Genomic DNA, 24,862 nt, shown 5'->3' with positions numbered 1-24,862 from the left:
AAGTATTCTTTTTATGACAAAAGACAATAATTTTTCACTTATACGGATATAAAATTTCCTTTTGAAATAAAATATTAAAGTGGAACAAGTTGATTCAAAAAGAGCTGCTAAGTAATAATGGCACAGGTGGTACCAGAAGTAAGGGGTGGTATGCAAATGACCGAGCTTTGAGAAGCACTGTGTGGTGAGCAGAACCTGCTTGCTCCCCGTTCTGCTCTGTACGACAGCGTTACTCAACACGCGTTTTATGGTGTCTGCATCTATCATATAGTTACAAAATTGTTCTGCTTGGCAAGGCGTTGCGATCATCATAGAATAACCCTCCTTGTTTAGCCAGGTGGTTTCTGAGGTCTGGAGATGTGCCTGATTAAGTGCAGCACACTGCAGAGGAGCGAGACTTGACCCTGTTAGGGAAAACATTAGTGCTTTCTAGTGGTCTAGACCTCAAGTGTAGAAAAAGGAATAGCCCGCCTGACCTGTGGTGGCGCAGTGGATAACGCATCAACCTGGACCACTGAGGTCACCAGTTCAAAACCCTGGGCTTGCCTGGTCAAGGCATATATGGGAAGCAACTACTATGAGTAGATGCTTCCCACTTCTCCTTCCTTTCTCATTATCCCTCTCTCTTTCTCTCTCAAAAAAAATCAAGAAATAAAAAAATATTAAAAAAAGAAGAAAAGGAAAAAAAAAGGGATAGCCCCTTACCTCCAGTTCTAGAGAAACCCTGGAAGAGAAAGCGCTCTATGGAAGGATGTCAAAGATCCCCAGTCCTAAACATGCCAAACTCTTTTCACTTGGATTAGGGTTACATTTGTTTTATTTGACCTCAAGGTGTAGAAGCAGGCCCAGGGGGTTGAATTTACAGGAAGGCAGATGTTAGCTTCTTGAGAGGAGCCCTGGCCGGTTGGCTCAGCGGTAGAGCGTCGGCCTGGTGTGCGGGGGGACCCGGGTTCGATTCCCGGCCAGGGCACATAGGAGAAGCGCCCATTTGCTTCTCCATCCCCCCCTCCTCCTTCCTCTCTGTCTCTCTCTTCCCCTCCCGCAGCCAAGGTTCCATTGGAGCAAAGATGGCCGGGGCGCTGGTCGCGGCAGAGCGACGCCCCGGAGGGGCAGAGCATCGCCCCCTGGTGGGCGTGCCGGGTGGATCCCTGTCGGGCGCATGCGGGAGTCTGTCTGACTGTCTCTCCCCGTTTCCAGCTTCAGAAAAATACAAAAAAAAAACAAAAAAAAAAAAACTTGAGAGGAAATACCTCAGTTACTTTGTCCTGAATGTCAAGGAGTCTGGGGTGGCCTTTCCAGCCTTTCAAATGGCTCATCGTAGGGGCCCGTTACCTGCAGTTATTGTCTCAGTTTTATGTAAAGAACAGTTATATCTTTTGGGAATTTCCCCTCCCCACATAACATTTTTTACTCCTGAATATATGCAAAAGAATTTTAAGAACCTTTTTTTGGGTTCTAAATGAGAAAACATGTGAACACAAGCCAGCTAGGTTAACTATCTGTTTACCATGATACAGATTTTATTTTTTGAATTTTTAAAAAATTAGTAATGATTTAGGCTGGGATTTGCATCTTAATCAGAGTTTTGTTGAACAATACACAGTAAATATTAGAGAAGTATATAGGTCATTCTGCTAAATCCAAAATTCCATCATTTCATACTCGGAAAGCTGTTATTAAGAGTTTGTAAGTTGGACTATAAAATGCAGAGTTACAGTATGAGGGTGAAGCAGGGTGAAACTATTATGTTGTAGATAATAACCTACATTGGCACGTTCATATGGTCCAATCTAATATTAAAACATTTATTAACAGTTTTATAATTACTAATACATTTAGACAGTGCTTTCTACTAAACTCTTGAGTTTCCTTTACCGTATGGATCAAAGAAATATTATCCCTGTCAGCCAAATTATAATTCAGCAAGGTTTCTTCTAAGAAGGCTCCAAGTTCATTTTAGCTTATTACATAGTGGAGTTTTCATTTGTAAAGACGTTAAGCCCTCTAATGCGCAAATCCCTAAGAAGTCAATTGTTGTTGTTCCAGCCAGGTTTGCCCAGCGATGAAAACCGCTCCTCAAACCAGGTGGGGAGACCCTGTGTGGTATAGCGCTTGGGGGTGGAGGGGAACGCTTTCTGAAATGAGGATTTAACAAAGTATAATCCCAGCTTCATTAACTGTTCACATGAGAAAAGCAAGCGTCAATTTACCTGCAGGCAACAGGAGTTTCACACTGTCAGCACCAACTGTCTAAAACCCCAATTGAGTATCTAAATGTGAAGGAGCAAAACAGAAATTTGGAGGGAATCAGTGAAAACTTCAGATTCTCTTTTCAAATGCAGCAAGTCCAGTATTGTATCTTTTTCATAGGACATTCACATTCTCCTGTTAAAATGATATAGCTCCTAGTAACCTTTTCCAAAAGCTCTACTACTTAACAGGATACATAATATGTACAGTAGGAGAGCCACTTACACAGACTGAGAAAGATACAAAATTGAAACTCCTGTAAGAAAACTGGGGGACTATGAGGGGATTTCCCTCTCTCCCATTTGTTGTTAAAAATTAATATACACTCAAGCCCTCAAACGTGATACATTCATATTCAACATAAATGCACTAAAAATCATGGCTATTTGAAGCAGTAAGGAGATTGCAACAGTAAGTAGTTTAATCCACTTCACAGTTGGAACAGGCTGAGTTTAAGTGACTTGCCAAATGTGTATGGGAAAGGAAAAAAATCTCAGAGGATCTTGATATATCCTACATTCTCAAAGAAACTAGAAAACAACTGAAATGAGTGGTTTCTACATGCATTGCTTTGACAAGGGGGAATTTTAACCAATCCTTCCCTTCCTGCAATTAAGACCCATCAAATCCCATCTGATTTAAATTTGTTCAGCCAGTTGCCATAGCAATGTCAAAGGCACACAGGCTTGTTTTGAGTGACATCTTTAGTTTAGCAAAGGAACCACTTCCATCCAGTTAAGACTTCAGTACCATAAATAACCCAGCACCTTGCTCTGGCAATGTTTCCCATTCATATTTCCGTATTTCTTGCTCCATAAAACACACCTGACCATAAGACACACCTAGGGTTCTAAGGAGGAAAGTAAGAAAAAAAATATTCTGAACCAAATGGTGTGTTAAAATATTTAATAAAATACGGTATTTAACAACCTCTCTGCACGGTTTCGACTATTAGGAAATGTACCAAAGACGACATCCAATTTGTTGGGAATGAGATAGATGAAGTTCTTAGCCCAACAAAGCCTTATTTACCAAATAGATAAATCAGTTCTTTGAGTCTCAAAGAAACAGAACAAAGATTCCACAATCATTTAGAAAAACAAGTTGTTTCCACCCAACATCATTTCCTTCCCTCCTCACTCGCAGGAGGCTGAACATCGAATGGAATCAGTCAGTGAGTTCACTGTGAGTCGAGTCTTGCCCATAGAGAGAAGTTACCGCTATGTAAGCAAAGGGCTTACATGTATTTAGTCAGCTACATTTTTTTCCCAAAGATAACTAAATGCCATGAATTTCTTCATATTGCTCATATGTAAACGTAGAAACATATTTACTTATTAACCTTCCTATGTGACCTGGCGATAAGGAAACTGATTTTCACAAGTGTCTAATACAAATGAACTTGCTAGTGCAGCACTTCGGGTGAGACAGAGCTGCAAGCATGCCAATTTATAATGGCCGAGAGGCCACTCCACACTGTCATTGTGTTACAGGAACAAAATTCTTTGCTTGTTTTGCATACAAATATTTAGTGCATTAAAAACACTGAGACTTTTTTCTTTCTTTTTTTTTTTTTATTACATTTGGACTTTTAAGAAACATATGCCATCAGATATACCACTATTTAGTAAAAATCTATTCTAGTTTTTGGGAAGCATACATGTCACAAACCATCTTGCTTCTTGTCACTAAGACTTTACTTAAAGTTTATCAAAAAGATAGGCTCTGATCTATTGGATACTGAGCCTTGAGGTTTTGAATGTGTTGATTATTGTAAAACAATTTCAAGTGGTTGAACTTAATTCCCAGCTGTTTTTCTCCTAGAATGGGCAAATTTTGAAGTGATATACTCCCTTGCAAGAATATTCAGTTCCTTAAGCTTTGTGATCTATGCTGTCTTTGGAAAACTTGATAAAAAAGTCATCCCCCCCCCTATAATGAGTTTCCCAGAACATACCCAATAAGAATTATAACAGAAAGTAGCAGAGTGTATATGCACCATGTTCACTTTCATGACTGTTTCATGAGCTAGTGACTACTCCATGGAGACTGTTCCTCGGTCAGTTTGACCCAGGGTAGCTGCAGTTACACTCAACACTTCAACCGTTTTGGTTACCTGACACTGATTACAAATACAGAAGGGCACGTGAACACACATATACGCATACATGATTCCATTTTCAAGTGGAAGTCAACAGGAAAGGGAACTTTCAGGACGCTGTGGATGGACTGGGAGGATGAAAGCTATGGCTTTGGTAAGCACCCCAGTGAGCTACAGGAAGGCATTTGTAAGAGGAGATTCTGCAGCATCAAAGGATAAATCTCTAAAAGAAATGGGCATTTTCTCAGTTAATTTAAATTCTGAGGCTTTCAGCAGTTGAGGGCTAGAAACAAGATCTAAAGCAGAGAACCACTGTCACAACCACTTAAGAAAGGTGACTATGCCATTTGGCTCACGATGCTATATGGTCCAAAAGCCTTTGGTGGTGTGATATGGACAAGAAAAATACTAGTACACAAACCACACAACACCATTAAAACTCAAAAACATTTTTTTCATTTAAAAAAGTATTTAGAATACATAAAACAAGGCAACATTTATTCTTTTTTCTCATCTTCAGGTACGGGATCTGTTGGTGGCTCCTCCACCGTCGCACTGTTGCTCTCTGAGCCAGTGTTACTGTCACTGGTCCCTTCCTCTGCCATACTGTCCACCCCCTCCTGTCCACTCTCCTTGTCCTCAGGAGTAGACGTGCCTTCTTCACCATTCTGCTGACTTTCCGTCGTTTCTTCAAGGCGTGTCTCCTCTGTAACCACATATTTGTCAGTTAGTTTTAAGTAAAAAAATTTACTCTTTTTAACAGATTGATTTTTTTGAGAGGGTTGGAGAAAGGGAGAAAGAGAGAGTTACGGGGAAAGGGAGGGAAGGAGACAGAGAGAAGAGAAGCACTCATTTGCTGTTCTACTTTGTTGTACATTCATTGGTTGCTTCCTGTGTGCGCCCTAACTGGGGGTCAAACCCACCACCTTGTTGTTTCAGGACAACGCCCTGACTGAGCTAACCGGCCAGGGCTAAAAATGCACTCTTCTAATTACGCTGACAACCTACAGCTCCACTGTCCAACATGGTAGCCGCTAACCACATGTGACTATTGAACACCTAAAATGAGCTAGTGTGACTGAGAAACTTTTAGCATGTTTGAAACAATTTGGGGGTTAAAAAATCTACTTTTTAACTGTAAAATTATGAAATCTAAATACAGGTCAAGTATTTCTGATGAAAATTTAGCATCCAAATTAAATGTGTTCTAAGTATAAAACAGACGTCAGATTCTGAAGACTATGGAAAAAATGGAAAAAATTAATACTTTAAAAAATGTTGATCACATGTACACAGGACGTAAAGTACAGCATGCAGAACATAGTCAGTAATACTGCAATAATATATGTGGTGTCAGGTGAGTACTAGACTTAACGGGGGTCATTTTGTAAATTACATAGATTTTGTAAATTACACTATGCAATACATCTAAAGCTAACATAAAATAATATTGTCAACTATAATTGAAAAAAGTTGAAATGATATTATTTAGGATATGCTGAGCTAATGAAATATATTATTAGAATTAATTGCACTTGTTTTCTTTACTTTTAGAAAATGTTGCTTAGTAGAAAGTTTATAATTGCACCGTGACTTACATTTATTTCTACTGGACAATGCTGTGGTGGAGTGCTTTGGATTTAATGAGACAGTGGGTGTGGGAATAATTCAAGGCCAGTATCTTAGGTACCTTGTTAATAGTCACGTTGGATTATTTTGTGTTAAGAAATTAAGAGCATGGGGTTTTGCTCTAACAGGTTCAAGTCTCTTCAGTTTTTTTTTCCCTTAGGCTGGAAGGATAACAATCTGAGTAAAGACCTACAGGCATGCTCTATTCATAGATGACAAAACAGAGGCCAAGCACAAAGTGCTCTGTTTAGTTGCAAAATGAGCAAAGAACCTAACCATACTCTAGCTCTCAAACTCTTGCATTAACCACAAAAAAGTGCTCACACTCCAAATTTTGTTAAGATAAAAAACATGTTCACACAAAACAGAAAAAGGCTCAAATAATGAAACTTAAAATCTGACTATCGGAAATGTTAATCTGCTGAATTATAGTTTGTAGAAATATCTGGTAACGGTATCTGTATTTCATTAAATGTTTTCCAGGTGTCAAATCGGAAGCTGTCAGTAGAGTACTAAGCCTGACTACTGCCCTTCTCACTTCTTACGATAGTCCAGGAAGCTTTTGGCTGTTTCCCATAATAGTTTTGCTTAGTCCTGTTAACACAGTGCAATGGTCAGGGACAAGACTGTGCCAAAAGGTAAGATGATCTCAAAATTTAAAATAATAGCCCTGGTCAGACAGCTTGGTTGGTTGGAGCATCATCCTGAAGCGCAGAGGTTGCTGGTTCGATCACTGGTCGGGGCACATACAGGAACAGATCAATATTTCTGTCTCTCTCCCTTCCTCTCGTGCTAAAATCAGTCAATAAAAAATTCTAAAAAATGAAACAATAATCCATTTAATCAGTATTTTATGTAAGTTTTTGGGTTTTTTTGCCTTGAGGAATGCTTTTAATCAGAAAAATCAGTACATCTGGAAGTAAGCACTTTTCTAGGATGGGGTCAACAAACTCTTCTGTAAAGGCTAGGTAAAGACTATTTTAGGTTTTGTAGGCCAGGGAGTCTCTGTTGCGACCACTCAACTATACTGTTGTGGCCCTAAAGCAGCCAGAGACAGTATAGAATCAAGTGAGTATGGCTGCATTCCAACACAACTTCATTCAGAAAAACAGGTGGCAGGGAGGACTTAGCCCTGTCCTAGACACCAAAAAGATTTATCTTAAGAGCAATGACCACATCCTAGTTAAACAATTTTAGCAATAAAGGTTAAAATATTGCGTGCCAATATAGTGCCATGTCAAATCCAATACTGAATGCTTTTATGTACATTTTCTTGTATTCTTTGGAAGTCACTCTCTGGGCAGGTGCTAGAACACTTACAAATGAGGAAACTAAAATTAAATAACTGCTCAAAGTCACAGCGCCAGCAAGCGGCGAAGCAGTGTTAGACACAGATCTGACTCCAGGGCCAGTGTCCTTAACCACCACCATTACACTTTATATTCTCAAGCCAGAAAAATGACATGACTCAATCTGGTGAAACAACCAAGACCTCAAAGAGCAAGGTTAAAAATCGCACACCACTGCTGTTCTGCACTGATACCAACATTTAAAGTGAATCTACTATAAGAGATTAAGATTTGGAAAGAAATGGGTAGGTCATATAAGAGGCAAGAGTAACAGTGTCCTCTGGAAAGCACCGAGAAAGAGAAATCAAAATTAAAGACAGCTATAACAAGCCGCGACGCCGACTCTGGCGTCACTGGGAGGTTACCTGTCTCCACTGGAATGCTCTCGTCCTCCTTCTTGTCTTCGGCCTTATTCGCTGCTTGCTCCTCCTCGGGGGCAATGCTGCTCTGACTGCGCTCAGCTTGCTCTGCTGCCTCCTTCTCCCTTTCCTCCTGCCTTTTGCGAGCCTGTTCCTCTGCCTGTGCAATTTCAGCTGCAATTTTCTCCATATCCACTTCTATTTTCAAACCGCACAACTAGTAGTAAGAAAAAAAAACCCTCTCTTAGTAATGTTCTTTTCCTATAATCTCTGAACCAGAAACATTATTTCAAAAATGGGTTTTCTTGCCTATAAACTATATGTACACGGGAGAACAAGAACATTGTTCTAGCTCTTCTCTGAGACTCCTGTGTCTGCAGGAAAAGGAGGTTGCTTTAGCAGCTATGTAACATCAAGTATCACGAAATATTTATAGTTGGCGAGACAGTGCTGAATGTACTGGATTATATACTAAGCTTTCATTTCATATTTCAGGCTACAAAACACTCGATTTACCTGTTTTAGTACAAAGTGCAAACTGAACTACATCTAATGAAGACACTTGATGACTAAGTCTCAATAAAATGAAAATCATTCATGATTACAGGAGAGTTTAAATTAAACTCTAGTCATAGGCCTAGTACACGTGAGCATATTACATATTTTAAACCTATTACAATTTTTCCAGAAAATGGGAATAATTTTATAAAACAAAAATCCACTGGTTATAGTGAAATTAACCTTATTTTGAAGTATACAATATTCAACAAAAGCACCGTTTTGGAAAAAAAGAGAAATAAAAGTAACAGACACAGTGATAAAAGTATATTTAACACATTAAATTGATACCCTTTTAAGTTCATTGTTAAATGAATCTGTGCTCTCCAGGAATTTCCTCTTCTTTTCCTGGTGTCGCTCTTCTATTTGAAGAAGTTCAGCTTCTAGCTTTCGCTGCAAGACATTTGATCAGGCTTTATAATTACTCTATTACTTTCCCTAAAGCAAATGTCAAACAGAAAACAGGTCTCATTTTTTTAATAGTCCACACTTTTTTATACTGTAACAAATGTTTTTTAGTATATGTGCTGCTGAAGCAAGCACAAATGTTTTGAATTTAAGTGGTTTATTACACAATGTCTCTAGCTAAAATTTTAAAAAGTAAAACATAGCATAGAGGAGTCACTAAGACTAATAATTATGTGATGTTAAATATTGTTTCAGGCCTGAGCAATTTTGGAAATAAATATTGAGTAAAGCAGTAAAATAAAAGGTCAAGAGGATGTCTCAAAATTCTTAATGGATACTTTTCCATTATGAGGCTCCATGTTCTAGTTCCAGTGATAAACTTATTAAATCTCTTGGAAAGGTCCATTCCCTTAAACCTCTTTCCTGAATCAGGAACAGCTTAAATTGAATACAGAAAATATTTAACAGGCACACTGATGCATTATATAGAACCAGATCACTTGGGATCTGTGGCTTAGGCCCATTTTATTTAACAAATGCTATGTGACTTTACCTGATGAACCATTAAGGACTGGACCTGTCGCTTGAGAACCTGCATCCTAGCTGTTGTGACAACGGACCGCACGTCCGGCACCACACTCTCACTCAGGATCTCACTGATGAGGCGGTGGTTTCTCTGGAAACGGGCGGTGGCTGTATGCTTCATTGAAAAGCCATCATCATAATCTGGAATAAACCCGGTGTTCTGGAAATTAGGTCACCAGTAATCACAAACAGGAGAGTGTGGCAATGTCAATTATCAAGGAGCCATGGCTCTCACAAGTGGGTGTAAAGGATAAAAACCATATAGGACATGCGTGTTCACTGGCCTAGGTATTAGTTTTTCTTACAAAATCTTGAAGAGATGATACGTGTCTGAGAAGGATTTGGCTGAAATACAAGTAAGATATAACCACGTGTCTCTTAGCTTGGAAATCAATGTGAAGGCTGCATATGATAGCAAAACTGAAATTCTGCCGAACGTGCCACTCTCCTGGTAGCAATTTAAGGCATTTACAACTGATGACAACCTGGGAACTGGGTGACGCCTTTGTCACCATAGTACTTTAATATTAAGGTAATAAAAATGCTCACTGCAGAGAAAACATTATCTCTAGCAATACTCATTTTTCCAGACAAGCACATACATTTTATTAGATTAAAAAACCACTAAGGCCCTAAAGGAATTTTACTGGAACAAACAAACAAATTTTACTTTTAATTTTATCAATTTAATTACAGTTGTCAGTGTGTAAAGATATTATGTTGTTGGCATCCACTCAAACTCATATACATGTAGCATGGATCTGGTATATATGCTGATTTTTAAATAGCTATGCAATAGTGTTCCCTTAATCTCAACCTCTGCTCTATCACTGCCAGTTTTGTTTTGTTTTTTTTGTATTTTTCTGAAGCTGGAAACGGGGAGAGACAGTCAGACAGACTCCCGCATGCGCCCAACCGGGATCCACCCGGCACGCCCACCAGGGGCGACGCTCTGCCCACCAGGGGGCGATGCTCTGCCCCTCCGGGGCGTCGCTCTGCCGCGACCAGAGCCACTCTAGCGCCTGGGGCAGAGGCCAAGGAGCCATCCCCAGCGCCCAGGCCATCTTTGCTCCAATGGAGCCTCGGCTGCGGGAGGGGAAGAGAGAGACAGAGAGGAAGGGGGGGGGGGGGTGGAGAAGCAAATGGGCGCTCCTCCTATGTGCCCTGGCCGGGAATCGAACCCGGGTCCCCCCGCATGCCAGGCCGACGCTCTACTGCTGAGCCAACCGGCCAGGGCCACACTGCCAGTTTTTGACATATCTGCTAACAACCTGTACTATTATTTAGTTAGTTATTTAAATTAACTCATTAAAAAAAAATAAAAGAGCCTTCTCTTAAACAGTACACATTAAAAGAAAGGTTTCTCTCTGAACCTCCAAACATCTAGTGTCCCATCAGACAGAGAGGGACCACACTGCAGGACACTCTGCTAGCGGCCCGAATTGAGCTGCTCTGGTAACACCTCCCTTACCATTTATTCAGTGCTTAAGTAGTTCCTAAAACTCTTATCACAGACAGCAGCACTACAACATTTTGTGAAAATTACTTTGTTTCATTTTGAGTAACTTTTTAGGATACAAACTTGTGAAATTAAAATTGTTGTAATAAAAGGTACCATTTAAAAAAAATTGTGACTTTTCTACTTTTTAAAGGTTTTCACATTCACATTTATGACTATATATGATACAATCTATTTGTGCTACCTCCATCTATCTTTTCCTACCTTCTTTCTATTTATATGGCTCCACTACTGACCAGCAGTGAGGGAATAATGTTTTAGCAATCTGGGCTTGACTTTCTTTGGGAGGAAGGGGTGGGCTTCTATTTTCTAGTTATTCTCTAATTCACCAGTTATTTACTTTAATCTCATGAATATTCTGTCATTTAAAAAAAGCCTTCACTGTTTTGTGTGAATAGCTGAGTTTTCTTGTAAGTATTTTAATATTTAATTGGCTTCCTTGTTAAAGAAGTTAGCAGCTGCCATAAGCACGGACATACTGCCTTTCTCTTGGTTTTATGTACATTTTCACCTCCTAAGTCTTCCTTTTTCTACTCAGTTCTGAGGGATATAGTTCAAGGTCTACAGTCATTCTTTTTTTATTTTTTGTGACAGGCAGAGAGAGAGAGACAGACAGACAGGATGGGAGAGAGATAAAAAGCATCAATTCTTCGGCCCTGGCGGTTGGCTTAGTGGTAGAGCGTCGGCCTGGTGTGCAGAAGTCCCGGGTTCGATTCCCAGCCAGGGCACACAGGAGAAGCGCCCATCTGCTTCTCCACCCCTCCTCCTCTCCTTCCTCTCTGTCTCTCTCTTCCCCGCCCGCAGCAGAGGCTCCATTGGAGCAAAGATGGCCCGGGCGCTGGGGATGGCTCCTTGGCCTCTGCCCCAGGCGCTAGAGTGGCTCTGGTCGCGGCAGAGCGATGCTCTGGAGGGGCAGAGCATCGCCCCCTGGTGGGCGTGCCGGGTGGATTCCGGTCGAGCGCATGCAGGAGTCTGTCTGACTGTCTCTCCCCGTTTCTAGCTTCAGAAAAATACAAAAAAAAAGCAAAAAAAAAAAAAAGCATCAATTCTTCATTGAGGTACCTTACTTGTTCATTGATTGCCTTCTCATATGTGTCTTGACGGGGGACTATAGCAGACTGAGTGATCCCTTGCGTGAGCCAGCAACCTTGGGCTCAAGCTGGGTGAGCCTTGCTCAAACCAGATGAGCCTGAGCTCAAGCTGGTAACTTTGGGATTTCGAACCTGGGTCCTCCGCATCCCAGTCCGACACTCTATCCACTGCGCCACTGCCTGGTCAGGCTCTACAGTCATTCTTATCCCAGCATCTTAATTACTACCTATCCTTTCTTACTAGCAGCTTTAAGATCCCATCTTTAACTTAAAAAACATAATGGGCAGAAGTTTGAGAAACAAAGAAAAGGAATCTCTTTGTCCCTGAAGGAATCCCTTCTATCCGTCTCAATGTTCACGCTGTTATCTTTCACCTAATGGAAACTGTTTTCTACTTATGGCTTCTATGTCGCTAGCTATTGTTTCCTCTTAGAAGGAGCCTCATCTTTCCAATGATTTGTAAACAGATACTCTCCTATCTTTTATGCTTTTCTTGTCATAATACTTCAGTTTGAGCAATTAGTCTGCGTGTGCTAGTGTGTCTTTAGCACTGCTGACTTTGCTTAACACCTGAAGCCATTCATCAGACTCATTGTATTCTATTCTGTATTTATGAGAATACTGGACAATATCCCAGTACATCCTCTGCGATCTGTAGACTTGCCAACTATTCATGAAATGCCGGTGAGGAAGCCGTTATTTGTGTGTGTGTGTGTGTGTGTCTGTATAAAACTTGTGTACCTTCATGTGTGTTATCATGACCTACATTTATTCTAGTTGAATTTCTTAATTAATTGGAAAAGAAATTTCATAGTGCTTTTCTCCATTCACTCATTAATGTTCTCTCTTGAGTCCTTAATTTAGAATTTAGGGAACCAGTAAAAAGACAGGATGTAAGTAGAAGGCATTTAACTTTTTAAAAGCAGTTGAGGCAACATTCTGATTATGACTCAAAAACGTTTCAGTCATTTTGAGTACAAAGATTTTGATAAACAATAAATAGTTTCTGCTCTTTTCTGCACAAAAAAAGATATTTCTTTTTCTTGTGGGAACTTCACATTCAAATCTTACTAAAAATAATTAATCAAAATATTGAAATGGCACTTAAATAATACTTTCTTTTGCATTTAGGATAGGTAGTAAAAACTTCAAAGACTTGTCACATTTTAATTCGCAGAGAAAGCATAAACAAAACCCCACTTTCATTTATTTTTTTACCATCTGGGTCCTCAGCAGGCTGAATGCTCATGTAGGGCTCTCCCTTCTCCATGCGAGACTGCCTCTGTCGACTTTCTTCCTCTAAAGCGGCTTCCGCACGACTCTTCGCATTTATGTAAGCAAGGTACGCGGGGGAATTATGGTAGGCCTTCATAGATTCATTGTACTCAATCTGAAATGCACATGTTTTCCAGTTTTATAACTGACATTTTGCAGGTTATAATGAATACCTATATTATCTCCTATGAATGTCAAAAGACACCATGATCATCCCCTTTTTATAGATAAGGAATCTGAAGCCTAGAGAAATTAGAGGTGACTTGACCCAGGCAGACAAAGCTGGCTGATTGGACCTTATGCTTCTTTTCTAAATTCTAAATAATAAGCAAATGTTTATGCTTTTTCCAATGTATCCATCCCACTGCAGTCCCATCCTACCTTTTCTGCTTCGTATTCGTTTAAATATTCTTGTTTTTCTTCATCAGTGAGATCTCGCCACATGCCACCAATAATCTTGCCAATCTCCCACAATTTTAGGTCAGGGTTGGAAGCCTTTACTTGGTCCCAGACCTTAAAAAGGAAATGGCTGAAATTTCAGTATTGGTGCCTAAAACAGATAGACTTTTAAAAGTACTTTTTAATGTGAACATTTAAAAATGTCAACAAAAACGGAGGGAACAGAATCAAGTCTGTGTGTTCTCATTAGCCTGCTGTGACAATTGCCAACAGCTGGCCAACCTCATTTCATCCGCAGTCGGATGGACTGCTTTACGGCAGATCTCAGACATCACCGATTCCTAGATACGTAAGCTAACTCAATAACACGTCTGTGTCTACGGGTTCACAAATACAATACCATGTATCATAAAACACATACAGTTATGACCAAAGATTTAAAATTTTCTAAATAGTGATGGAAATACCTAAATGCTCTTGTCTTATATTGACTGTATCTGTTTTTTAAAGAGTAATGTAGGTTCATCACATAAAAAAAGAGGAAAAATTCACAGCATATTATAAAGAAAATATAAATTACCATAAGCTTACCATTTAGAGATAACCATATCTTTTGGTTCTATTTCTTCCTCCAAACTAACATATAGTTGCCATTATTTTTATAAAAATAAAGACACTTCTACATACAATCTTATATTCCTTTTTACATGTAACATTCTTCTCATATCATTAAATATGCTCCAAAAGATGACATAACATTGGCTATCTAACATTGCCTTAAGGATTTTAAGTTTATATGTTCTTTTTGTTGGATTTTAGTACTAAAATTTTAAAATCAGAACTAGTTTCTTTAAAAATGGCAATTCTTTATCCTTTCCTCTATGCACAGACGAGGGGAAGGCACTCTGAAATCTGATGGAAAACAAGAACGCAAAGACAGCAGTCCCCAGTCCCTCCCCAGCCCCTCGGCACCTACCTTTCTGCTGTACCTCATGTAGGGCATCAGCGGCTTATCTGGTGGCTTTGGGGGTTTTGGAATCGTAATACCAGAGGATGCCTACAAAAGAGTTAAATACATTCATTATTCAGTTGCAAGAAGTTCACCAGCGAAATGAAAAGAGAGTGCCTTAAAAAATTCTAAAGCGCCTTTCTTCTACTCGTCCATGGATACAAGAGTCTTATATTTTCTCCACTGAAAATAGCTATCACTGCAAATTCAGAAATGTTCACATCAAAAGACAATTTAAAAAACCGACTTTAAGCACATAGTTTTAAAATATTTTACATAGCAGTTTATTGCTACTGCTTTGACAACCTGGCTGTAAGAACAAATAAATTATTAAATAACAATCCATACATCAAAAACATATGGTTATATATCAAATGTCCCCCATTTAGGACATCACCTGGCACCCTTTTAATTTGCTTAATTTACCATTACACATACAGTCAACACTTGATTATCTGCACCAGAATCGGAACTCCTTCAGCACTTGGCCACACTCACATTGTCTACAGGGCACATTGTACCTATTTTATTATTTCTGGAATGCATCCCTACATAACAACATTACCACCACAAAAACTACTTCCTAGGTTCAAAACAGAGAACAAAAATCTTTATCTCCTTTAGCACGACTAGAGATTTTATTTTTCTTGAAATTCTGTGTCCATACCTAGTGCTTTTCTATAAAAGAGGTCAATAAGTATGAACCAAAGTCATTGCTTTTTAAAATCTTAGCGTAGGAGCAAACAAGTTTAACAGCAACAGAGAAATGACAGATGAGGGGCCATGATGGTATAGCAAGACTCTACATTTGACTTAAACATTTTTGATTTGGTGGAGAATACATAGAAAGGAAAAAAGAAGGAAGGGACGGGAGACTGTAAAATATTCTTTTATAAAGGTAAAGAAAAGAGGTAGGCTAGAGAAAATAAAAAGAGAAAGAGAAGGCTAAGAGATCAGTTCTTTCTGTACGCTAGTATCTAGGCAAGAGATACCAGGTAACTTCTAGTGGTACCCACGCAACTCCAATCCAAGAACGCCTATTTCTGAATTTAGTCTCATCCTAACATATGATTGCATTTGCTCAAGGATCCAGACTAAAACCACAGCAGAATTACTTTTATTTCCCCCCAATTTCTGGGAGACCCCCAATATTGATACTCCTTGCTGGGCAGGGGAAAAAAGTGTTGACTTCACTCTAGTTATCAAGAGGAAAGAGATGGCAAATTCTTGTAAGAAATCTAAAGTGACATTTTGTTCCTTTGCTCTTCTGTTGTTGCTGTGATAAAAACACCAGGGAAAACTCCTTCTAGGCTGGGACTCCAATCATAACCTTCCTTGTCATCCACGGGCTCAGAGATTAGCATGTTTGTGCCCTATTCCACTGCTTTCAAACAATGTTTCCGCTTCCTAGGAGGGTCCCCTTCATCCCTATTTACTTTTCAGTAATAACTCTGCTTCTTCATACACAAAATTGTTAGAAAGCACTTCACCTCTGAAGCAGCATTTCTTCTCCTCCCCTCACGTATATTCTTACTACCCCTCATGCAGACAGACCCTGCTTTCAGCCAGCCGTGGGTAATGACGGGATGTGAGCCACAGGGCACGGAAACTGCCAACAGTGGTGGGATGAGTGGTAATGGAAGATCTGTCTCTGGGTCCAGAGGCCAGGCGCTCTCTCAAGCAATGGAGGAGAGAGGGAAGAATTCCTACAGGCTAACGTCAGGTCATAAAATCAGAGCAAGATACACAAGGGTCTGATTATTTATATACAAAGTTATTAGAAAGCATATCCAAATCATAGCCAACACACATCTCCAGAATTTCATGAAGTAGGTTAGAAATCAAGTAGGAATTGTGCCAATAATTGAAGATGGTAGGCCACTGCTGACAAAAAAAAAAAAAAGAGGCTAAAAAGTAAAAAATGTCTATGCTTGAGTATGTTGCATTAAAACACTTAAAAGACAAATTATAGTAATTATTACTCTTGAGTATTTTTAAAAAAACTGCTTTTATAACATTAATGGATTTGTTTCTCTTTCTTGTTCACAAAGAAAGGCACACAAAATCACCCATATATTGAGGTCCTACTTTCATTACACACTGACCAATTTGCAAATGCAAACAAAACAAAGCCAAAAACAGCAACAACAAAGTTAAATTCTACCTGGTGTTGAAGATACTAAAGATCTGTGTCATTAAACCCCCTCACCCCATCTCAGACGGCACCTGTCCTGGTGGCTCAGTGGCTCTGCTCTGGCAGAGCACGCTTCCTTTCTCCGCTCTTGACTGGCTGTTATCAGGAAACCTATCTCCAGCAGCAACTCTCCCTTTTCCCAATTTTCTGCGTTCAACAGGCAATGAGTTCCCGGGGAAACAAGTAATTACGCTTGTTAAAACTGTACTTAGAGAAGAATAAGGTCCTGGGAATCTCCTATGAATAAAGCCCACGATTCTGTGAAACTTATTGTGGCTACTCTAGAGTTTGTTGTTGTTTCTTCCCAATTGTCAGCTGTTTCTGTGGTAGGAAGGGTTTTCTTCTGGGATGGAATTTCTACTGAAGTACAGAAACGAGCTGTTTTTAACATTCTGCTGTAATCTTTTTCCACATGTAGAGAATGTTAACCACCATCTGAATGAAGACCTGACTAGGAGTGATTTCCACCTCATAGCTACCATAAGCTTTCAACACGCTATGGAAAGTTACTGTCTGAAAGCTACTCAGGTGTACTTGAGTCAATAGGAAAACCAGGTTTTCTGAAGAGCTAACAGGAGCTACTTCATAGGGCTTCAAAGCACTGACTTAGAGCAATCTGTAGACAATAATACCAAAGAGGAGCCCCCCACCTCCAGCCAAAGTAACACATGATTGGGGTCCTCTTAAAATAACACATTTTTCCTAACGGTCAAAATCATTTCTATTGAGTCCTAACCCAGCTTAAATTAGTTACTGTAAAAACGGTAGTGTAAAACTTTAGGTATAACTAATCTTTTTAGACAATGATTCAATGACCTAAAACAGAGGCTTTGGAATTCACATAGGCTAAAAGCTCCATATTTTCTAGGCCTTTCAGGTTAAGTCTAAACAGCAGTTTAATTATACTTTAATCTGATATTGAAAGGACAATAATACCAACAACCACAAAGAACCCAAACACCAAATTTTCCATGTTCAACAACCCTCTTCTTCTAACCTATCCTGACGCTAGCGTCCACTCCGAATGCTGGGTTCCCATGTCCCATAAAGAAACTGGGAGAAACAGACAATGATTCAGGCTCCAAGAGAGTGTACTTTCCTTTTCTTAGTAAGTCTCCCTTAAATTATCTCACTTTATTAACAGAGAATCCTCATAGATACACCCAAGGACAAAAATGCTTACACACACCAGAATACAAATGATTCTAATATGATAGTTACCACCATTTCAATTCCATTAACATAGATAATCAAGCGCTGACTGTACAGAGCAATTAAAATGTAATCATTCTCTTGTTTACTGCTCATAAGTTTCTGTATTAACATGAATGGTCCAAAACTGATTCTGTTCCTTGTTTAAATGAAAATGTTATCTATCACTTGATAACCGTGCCACACTTGTGAAACAACACATTTAGGCCAGGGAAAAACACGTACTGATGCACATAAACACTGTATGCATTGTGAAATGCACACACACACACACAGTCAGGTTTCTTTTCAGATACTACAAAATATGCATGGCACATAAAACTTGATATGCTTATGAAGTACAAATTATACAGAAACAATGAAAAATTTAGACAAATAAAACCTATCAAGCTAAGCAATATGCTTACCAAGATAGACAGTTTGGAAATTACAAACTTTCTGACTACAAGGTGAGAGGGCTTTTTTGAAATTACATTAATTGAATAATTTATGAATATAGCAAACAAAAACCAGGTATTGAGAAGTTTATAGCTATTTTGGGTTGTATAAATTTTCACTAATACCACATTCCAATGAATGCAGATTATTTGGCTTTTGGATTTATTTATTTTTGGTAAATAATTTTTACAGTTATTTGTTCCTTTGGTATATAAACTTCCATGAATGGACTTTAAGATGATTCTAAAATAAAAAGTTTTAAAGTACATCAGCCAATTTTAATTATTTTAGGTTTACCACTTATTTTACTGTTATATTTACTTATTTTTTCTTAGGATTATAGATACTTCTAGTTGTAGATATCTAGTCTAGTACTTCAACTTAATTTCATTCAACTTTTATTCTCTAATTCTTTTGTGTGACACAAAAACCTTTTTTTTTTTTTTAACTGAAGAGAAATAAATCTCAGTTGTAAGGTCAATTATTAAATCCAAAAGACAAACAATTATGTGTAGCAATTCAAACTGGTAGGCAAGCCAAAAAGCCACATCTATAAGCCCAGCCTTTACTAAGAAACTGAATTCGAGTCTAATTCCAATTACCTTAAATGAAGATAGCGCTTCATCTCAACTAGGGTACTTTAACCTTAAAAAATTCTTGGTTTGTCTAAACATTTATAAGCATTATGTGCCCAAGGCTTCATCTCTATCAACCACCAAAAAGAATGAAATCTTTTCTTCTATACACCAATCCAGATCTCATTATATATTTTTCTCCGTGTAAGATCGTACAACGCATGTTTAAAATAGTCAAAAGCCAGGTTAAAAGTTTTTTTTTTATGGCTGCGCTGATGTTCACAAGGACCTAACTCTGAAGGCATTCCTGGTCAATTCCAGTTGTTTGCCGGATGCTGTAATAGTTGATTCTCCTACCGTGACCCGGCTGTTGGTGCCCGGGTTCCCTCCCAGCCTGTAGTTGTTGTAGGCGAGATGACTGTATGGATTGTATCCCACAAACCCTGGTGTGCTGGGCATTTGCTGATGGAAACAAATGAGACAAAAACACGAATGAGAAATGAGCTCAAACGAGGAAAACACAGAAATGAAAAATGATCTGCATATGGCATGCAAAAGCAACCTGAATTTAAACAAGCAATGATGTGTTGTAGTTGTTCTTTTTCTTTCATTGAGAAACCAGTCTGCAAACAGGTTTTTCTTTCTTTTTCTTTTTCTCTTTGCAGGGGCCAGTGGTGTTTGTGTGAGTATGAATGTGTGTGCTTGAATTTTTGGGATAAGCAATACAGTGAAGTGTCTTACACATTCAGGATTATTTAATGATCAATAATATGATATAACAACTTAGCAATATATGTCTGAGAGGAAAGCTTGAAATGTGATACACTAGAAGTCTGAAAACACTTTACATGCAAAACGAAACATGATTTATTTGACAGTTATGTGAATGCTGCCGATGTATTTATCTACTAAAAACAAAAACAAGAAATGGACTGCTTTCAAAGACAGTGTTAAATCATTTCATATAATGTGAGAAATGAGAAGAGACTCAAATCAGGGAGCCAGAAGTTGTCATAGAAAAGAACATATGTGGGATTCAATGGATGTCACATACATGATATCAAAACAAAGACTTGTAAGAAATGCATGGATTTCATTCTGGGGTATTGTCTGATCTTTTTAACCCGTTCTTTTATAGGCTTTCTCTTCCATCTCTTCTTTGGTCCATCTTCCACAGGTCAATCATGAACAATTTCTGCATTTAGTTTTAATGTGAATTACTTTTCTAGTTGACAGAGCTGAATTCTCTTTTTATTAAATCTAGTTTCCTGGTAGCTCTAGCCCTTTCAGAAACACAACTACTCGTTGCAGCAACAGAATTCTTGGCTTTTGTGAATTATGTGTTGATGTGATTACAAATGGGCACTTATACAGCAGTGTCCTTACGGTTAATACAATGACATCCAATGTTCATGAGAATCAAGGTATAATGCGTAAAAAGAATGTAGCAAAGAGAGACCCAAAGTTGGGCATTTTCCCTATGAAATTCAATCAAAACAAGTGACAGTAATTTCATTTTAACATGCAATTAACAATATCAGCCCTGAATTGTACGATGTAAAATACACAACACATTCCAACTAAGCTGTAGCTGTTATAAAACAAACAATACTCTAAAACATGCCGCTGTACATATCTTTAGTTTACGAAAGATAGTCAAGCATTTGACACTCTTAAGGAGAACTAATCAAGTTCTACTTTATATAGTTATAGAAGACGCAAATTAAGCATACTGAAGTAGACAAAACACAGATGAAGTATCAAAGGCACAAAAGAAGTGTATATGGTACATTTGGTGGTGGTGGTAGTGATGGTGATTGTGATGGTGGTGGCCGAAATAAAGGAAAAAAAGGAAGGAGGATAGCTCATGTAATATCCACTTTGTTGGATGTCCTAATCTACTCTTCTGTATTTTATGTGTCGATGTAAAACTATAATTGTACAGAAATATGACTAACGAAAGGCAAAAAAGAAAAAAAAAGAAAAATCCCTTTCTGTATTTGAGAAGTCATAGGGGACACTTGGTTTTTGAGCTATTTTTATTATTTCAAAAATACTGTGTCTTCCAGATATTCTACACTGAGGCTGTATTTATATCAAAATGACACCTTCAAAGGTTGTGTAAACAATGAGAATCACTGTTCAACACTGAAGCAATAATGTAAAAAAATCAGGCAGGGGAGCTAAAAAAAAGAAAGAAAGAAAGAAAGAAAACATTTCCAAAAGGGAAGACATGGTTAGCTCTGTGAGGTCAGGAATCTCAATTGTTCAACTCTACCCGTATAGTCACTAGCAGAGTGCTGAGGAGACGGTCATAGAAATGTTCTTTAAGAAAGAAAACAAAGCAAACACAGGGCTTTAAGATCTACTGGAAATAACTTGAGCCCTATATGTTATATAAATTGAATTTTTGGGATAAGCAATACAGTGAAGTGTCTTACACATTCAGGATTATTTAATGAGAACATGTGATACAGTATCTCTTTTTAAAATAAACATTTTACTGAAGAAAACCAAATTGTTGATAAATGTAACTAAAACATTTATCTAAGATGGTTAATAATTAAGAGTGGTTATCTAGTGGAGAAAACAAAATTACACCAAGGACCTAATTAGTAAACTAGCTTGAAATTTAGGGGGGTGAGGAATCTGGAAGGAGGGCTAACAGCTGTTAAAGAACTGCTTTTGTAGGATATGATCAATGTTAAGTGTTTTTTTTTTTTTTAATTTTAAATAAGAAAACAACAAGGAATCTATTTCAGCAAGGCCTGAAAGTCACTGTTAAATTTGTTTTATGGATTGGACAATTATTCAACATGCTGACCAAGCTGGGCCAGAACTTGCTGGGTGAAAAAAAAACTGTTCACAACAATTATTTAGACACTTTGAAACATAAAATCCCAAACCAATAAATATTATTTATGGAGTGGAATAAAATTCAACAGCAGGATCTGACCCACAGATAATAAAATCCTTACTTGAACAGCTTGAAAATAAAGATTTACAGAAAGTGTTATTATAGAACTGGAAGCTTTATTGTTTGATTTAATATGAAAATTACATATAGATAAGGAGAGAAAAATGTAACCAGTTTAAGGTTAGGTTTGAAAATAATAAATGCCAGAATGAGCATTCATTCAATATCAACTTTAAAGACTCTTAGTAAGAGATTAACAATAAAGAAGTGTTAAACTTGTCAGTTTTTTTCCCATTTAAAAAACCCAAAAAAACTGAGCATAGGAGGTTGGCCTTTAGCAGCATGTTTCTTTAAATGTTGGGGCTGGTTCAAAGTAGGATGCTAAGAGTTATTTTATTTAGTAGGAAGTGCTGTTATTTTTTAGCTGAATTTTTCATCCTGTTGCTGTGATGATTGAGTGACTGTTCCTGGAAGACATCTGGGTTTTTGTATCAAGGCCAGACTCGGCTATTACATTAACAAGAAAATTAAAACTTACTGTTGCAGGAGCTGGGGTGGGAGGTGGGGCATAAGATGGTCTTTCTGTTTGAAAGAAAATAAATAACTTCTTGTAAACAACTGAGATATAATACTATGCAACAAAACTACCAATGGTCCTGTTTCGAAGAAAAAAAAAATGAGAGTATTTTGGAATTCCCATTTGCTAGGGCATTAGTCTCTTATTTATATAGATTGATAAATATAAAAAAAATGAAACTTACTTGACATTTTGGAAGATTAAGTTCTCAGTTCCTTAAGAATGAATCTGAGACACTAAAATAAAAAAAAGGAAAAAAAAGAAAAAAAAAGAGAATCAAAACTCAGCAAGCATGAGAGAATGTTTTCCTAAATAGGGTAGTTTAGTTGATATTTCTTAGTAAAATTACATTATCTTTTATAATAAGCTTTTTGCATATTTTACTAATTCTTTAGCTCATTCAGTTGATAAGAATGAAACAATTAAAACAAATTACTGGGGGTATTAAAAGTAATATTAGACATGTACTTTTAAGTTTTTTTTTCTGCTACTGAGCCACCTCCTGCATGGAAAACATTTTGCTGATGCCATGTACACATTTACTCAAACTGATAAAAATATAATGACAACAGAATGTGCTATATTATCAGGGTCCACGCTGAGGCCTACCAGACACTGACAGCTCCCAAATCAGCAGATTTCTCTTCCCTTTAGCATAAAAACTTCTATTAAAGTGGAGCAGCATTTATTCCTGGAGGCAGTGCAAAAGGTAATTGCCATGCCAATAAGCTTTTACATTCTCTCCTAGTGGTAAACAGCTTTATAACTGCTGGGAATAAATCTTGAGAATCTACCCGAAAAAACCTTATTAACCCTTCACAGCCCATTTCAAAGTATATTTCCTCAGTGGAGATGTACTGAGGAGTATAAGCTCCTAGGTGGAGCTTTCTTGATAAATTACCTGGGCAGAATGGTTTTGTCATCTGCACTCCTACCCAATTGACATTACATAGATCTATGATATTGTGTATTTATCATACACCTGTTAATATGGCTAGACTGTGTGCTGCCTGGAAACAGGGACCGTCTAATTCATTATTGTAGTCCCAGTACCTACATCAATTCTTAATAAATTTTGTCCTCCTATCACCAGCTCATGACATGACCATAAACAAGAGCTCGTTCCTGACAGGGAGCTGTCAACATTCAGTAGGCCTTGCTGTGGGTAGCCCTGACAATAACTACCACAATCTCCCTGGGACATCACTCATTGTTAATTCTTTTAGATGATTGCTCTCCATTGCTATACCATAATTCTACGAGTGGGCTGTACATTTGTCCACTAGTGGATGCAGCCCCACTGACTGATATAAAATACTACATTAAGTATTTGCTGAATGCCTTATACGGGACAAGCTAATTACTTTACACTATCTCGTTTAATAGTCACAATTACCAACAAGATATGTACTGCTATCTTCATTTGACACGTGAAAAAAAGGGAGTCTCCCTGGGTTTAAATAACTTGCCTAAAAACACATAGCGAGGACGTGCCAGGAATGGGTTTCAAACCTAAGGCCAAACTGTTCCAGAGCTTTCGCTCTTCACTCGAAGTCAGCCACACCGTGAGTGTTCTGGTGGCTACCTGAACCAAAGGGATACCCCTTTCCCGGGGTAATGAACACGGGCCTGGCTCGCCCCAAGGATTTCCTCTAAGGTCGCCTCCTTTAGCTTTGCCGTGGAGGATGCACGCTACCAGCCACTCCACTGAGGCGGGTTATGCACTGCTGCTCTGACCAATTTCGCGGGGTTAGTGGAAGCGGCAAGTCTTGCCGCCAAAGAGGGAACCAGATGGGACTCCCCTCCCAGCCCTCGCTCCGCTAGGCCTCGGGGAGGCCGCAGTCAGCTTCCAGCTCTGGCCCCGCGGCCAAGCCCGAACCCCCAGCAACCCCCGGGGACTCGGAGTCCAGCCACGCCGGAACACCACGACTCGCCACCCTCCCGACCCGGCCGAGCCCAGTCGCACACACTCACCCGCGGGCAGAAGAGGCGCCCGCTGCTCCGGCCTCGCTTCCCTTTGTCCCACGCACGCCCCGCCCCTCGCGTCCGGAGCTTCCGCACTCGCACTTTCAACACCCTTCTTAATTTCTTTCCAGGCGTCACTCGACGGTCTTTAGAAAAATAAACCCCCTAGTGAGAACACGTGATGCTTCGTACAGTCAAAGATTTTTTTTCAGGCTGTATACATTCCTCAAAACTCTCCGAATTTGGGTATTCTCCCCGCCGGGCGCCGATTCGTCACGGCGGAGAGGGCGGAGGGGGGCCCGACCGCCCGAGACGCCGGGGTTTCGCGGCCGTCCGGGGCAGCGGCGGCGGCAGACGGCGCGGCGGGAGGTGCGAGGCTGCGCCGAGGGAGGTGGGAACCGCGGGCTCGGCTCCACGCGCGGGGCCGGAAGCCGGCGGGAGTCGCCCAGGCT

The 24,862-nt window shown here is 39.1% G+C and overlaps 1 protein-coding gene across 1 annotated transcript; it reads right to left on the bottom strand.

Moving 5' to 3' along the window:
• Positions 1-3,907: 3,907 nt before the first annotated feature.
• SMARCE1 (SWI/SNF related, matrix associated, actin dependent regulator of chromatin, subfamily e, member 1) lies at positions 3,908-24,862 on the bottom strand. The gene is made up of 11 exons (XM_066364235.1): positions 24,420-24,862; positions 22,630-22,681; positions 22,407-22,450; positions 19,309-19,413; positions 14,500-14,580; positions 13,506-13,637; positions 13,068-13,239; positions 9,208-9,380; positions 8,538-8,639; positions 7,695-7,905; positions 3,908-5,057 (listed from the first exon to the last, which is right to left on the bottom strand). The coding sequence occupies exons 2-11, from the start codon at positions 22,634-22,636 to the stop codon at positions 4,849-4,851; spliced, it is 1,236 nt and encodes a 411-aa protein (XP_066220332.1). The 5' UTR covers positions 22,637-22,681; positions 24,420-24,862; the 3' UTR covers positions 3,908-4,848.

Source organism: Saccopteryx leptura, chromosome 2 (assembly GCF_036850995.1).
Source record: "Saccopteryx leptura isolate mSacLep1 chromosome 2, mSacLep1_pri_phased_curated, whole genome shotgun sequence".
Taxonomy (NCBI): domain Eukaryota; kingdom Metazoa; phylum Chordata; class Mammalia; order Chiroptera; family Emballonuridae; genus Saccopteryx; species Saccopteryx leptura.
This window is presented reverse-complemented; position numbering and strand designations above follow the sequence as displayed.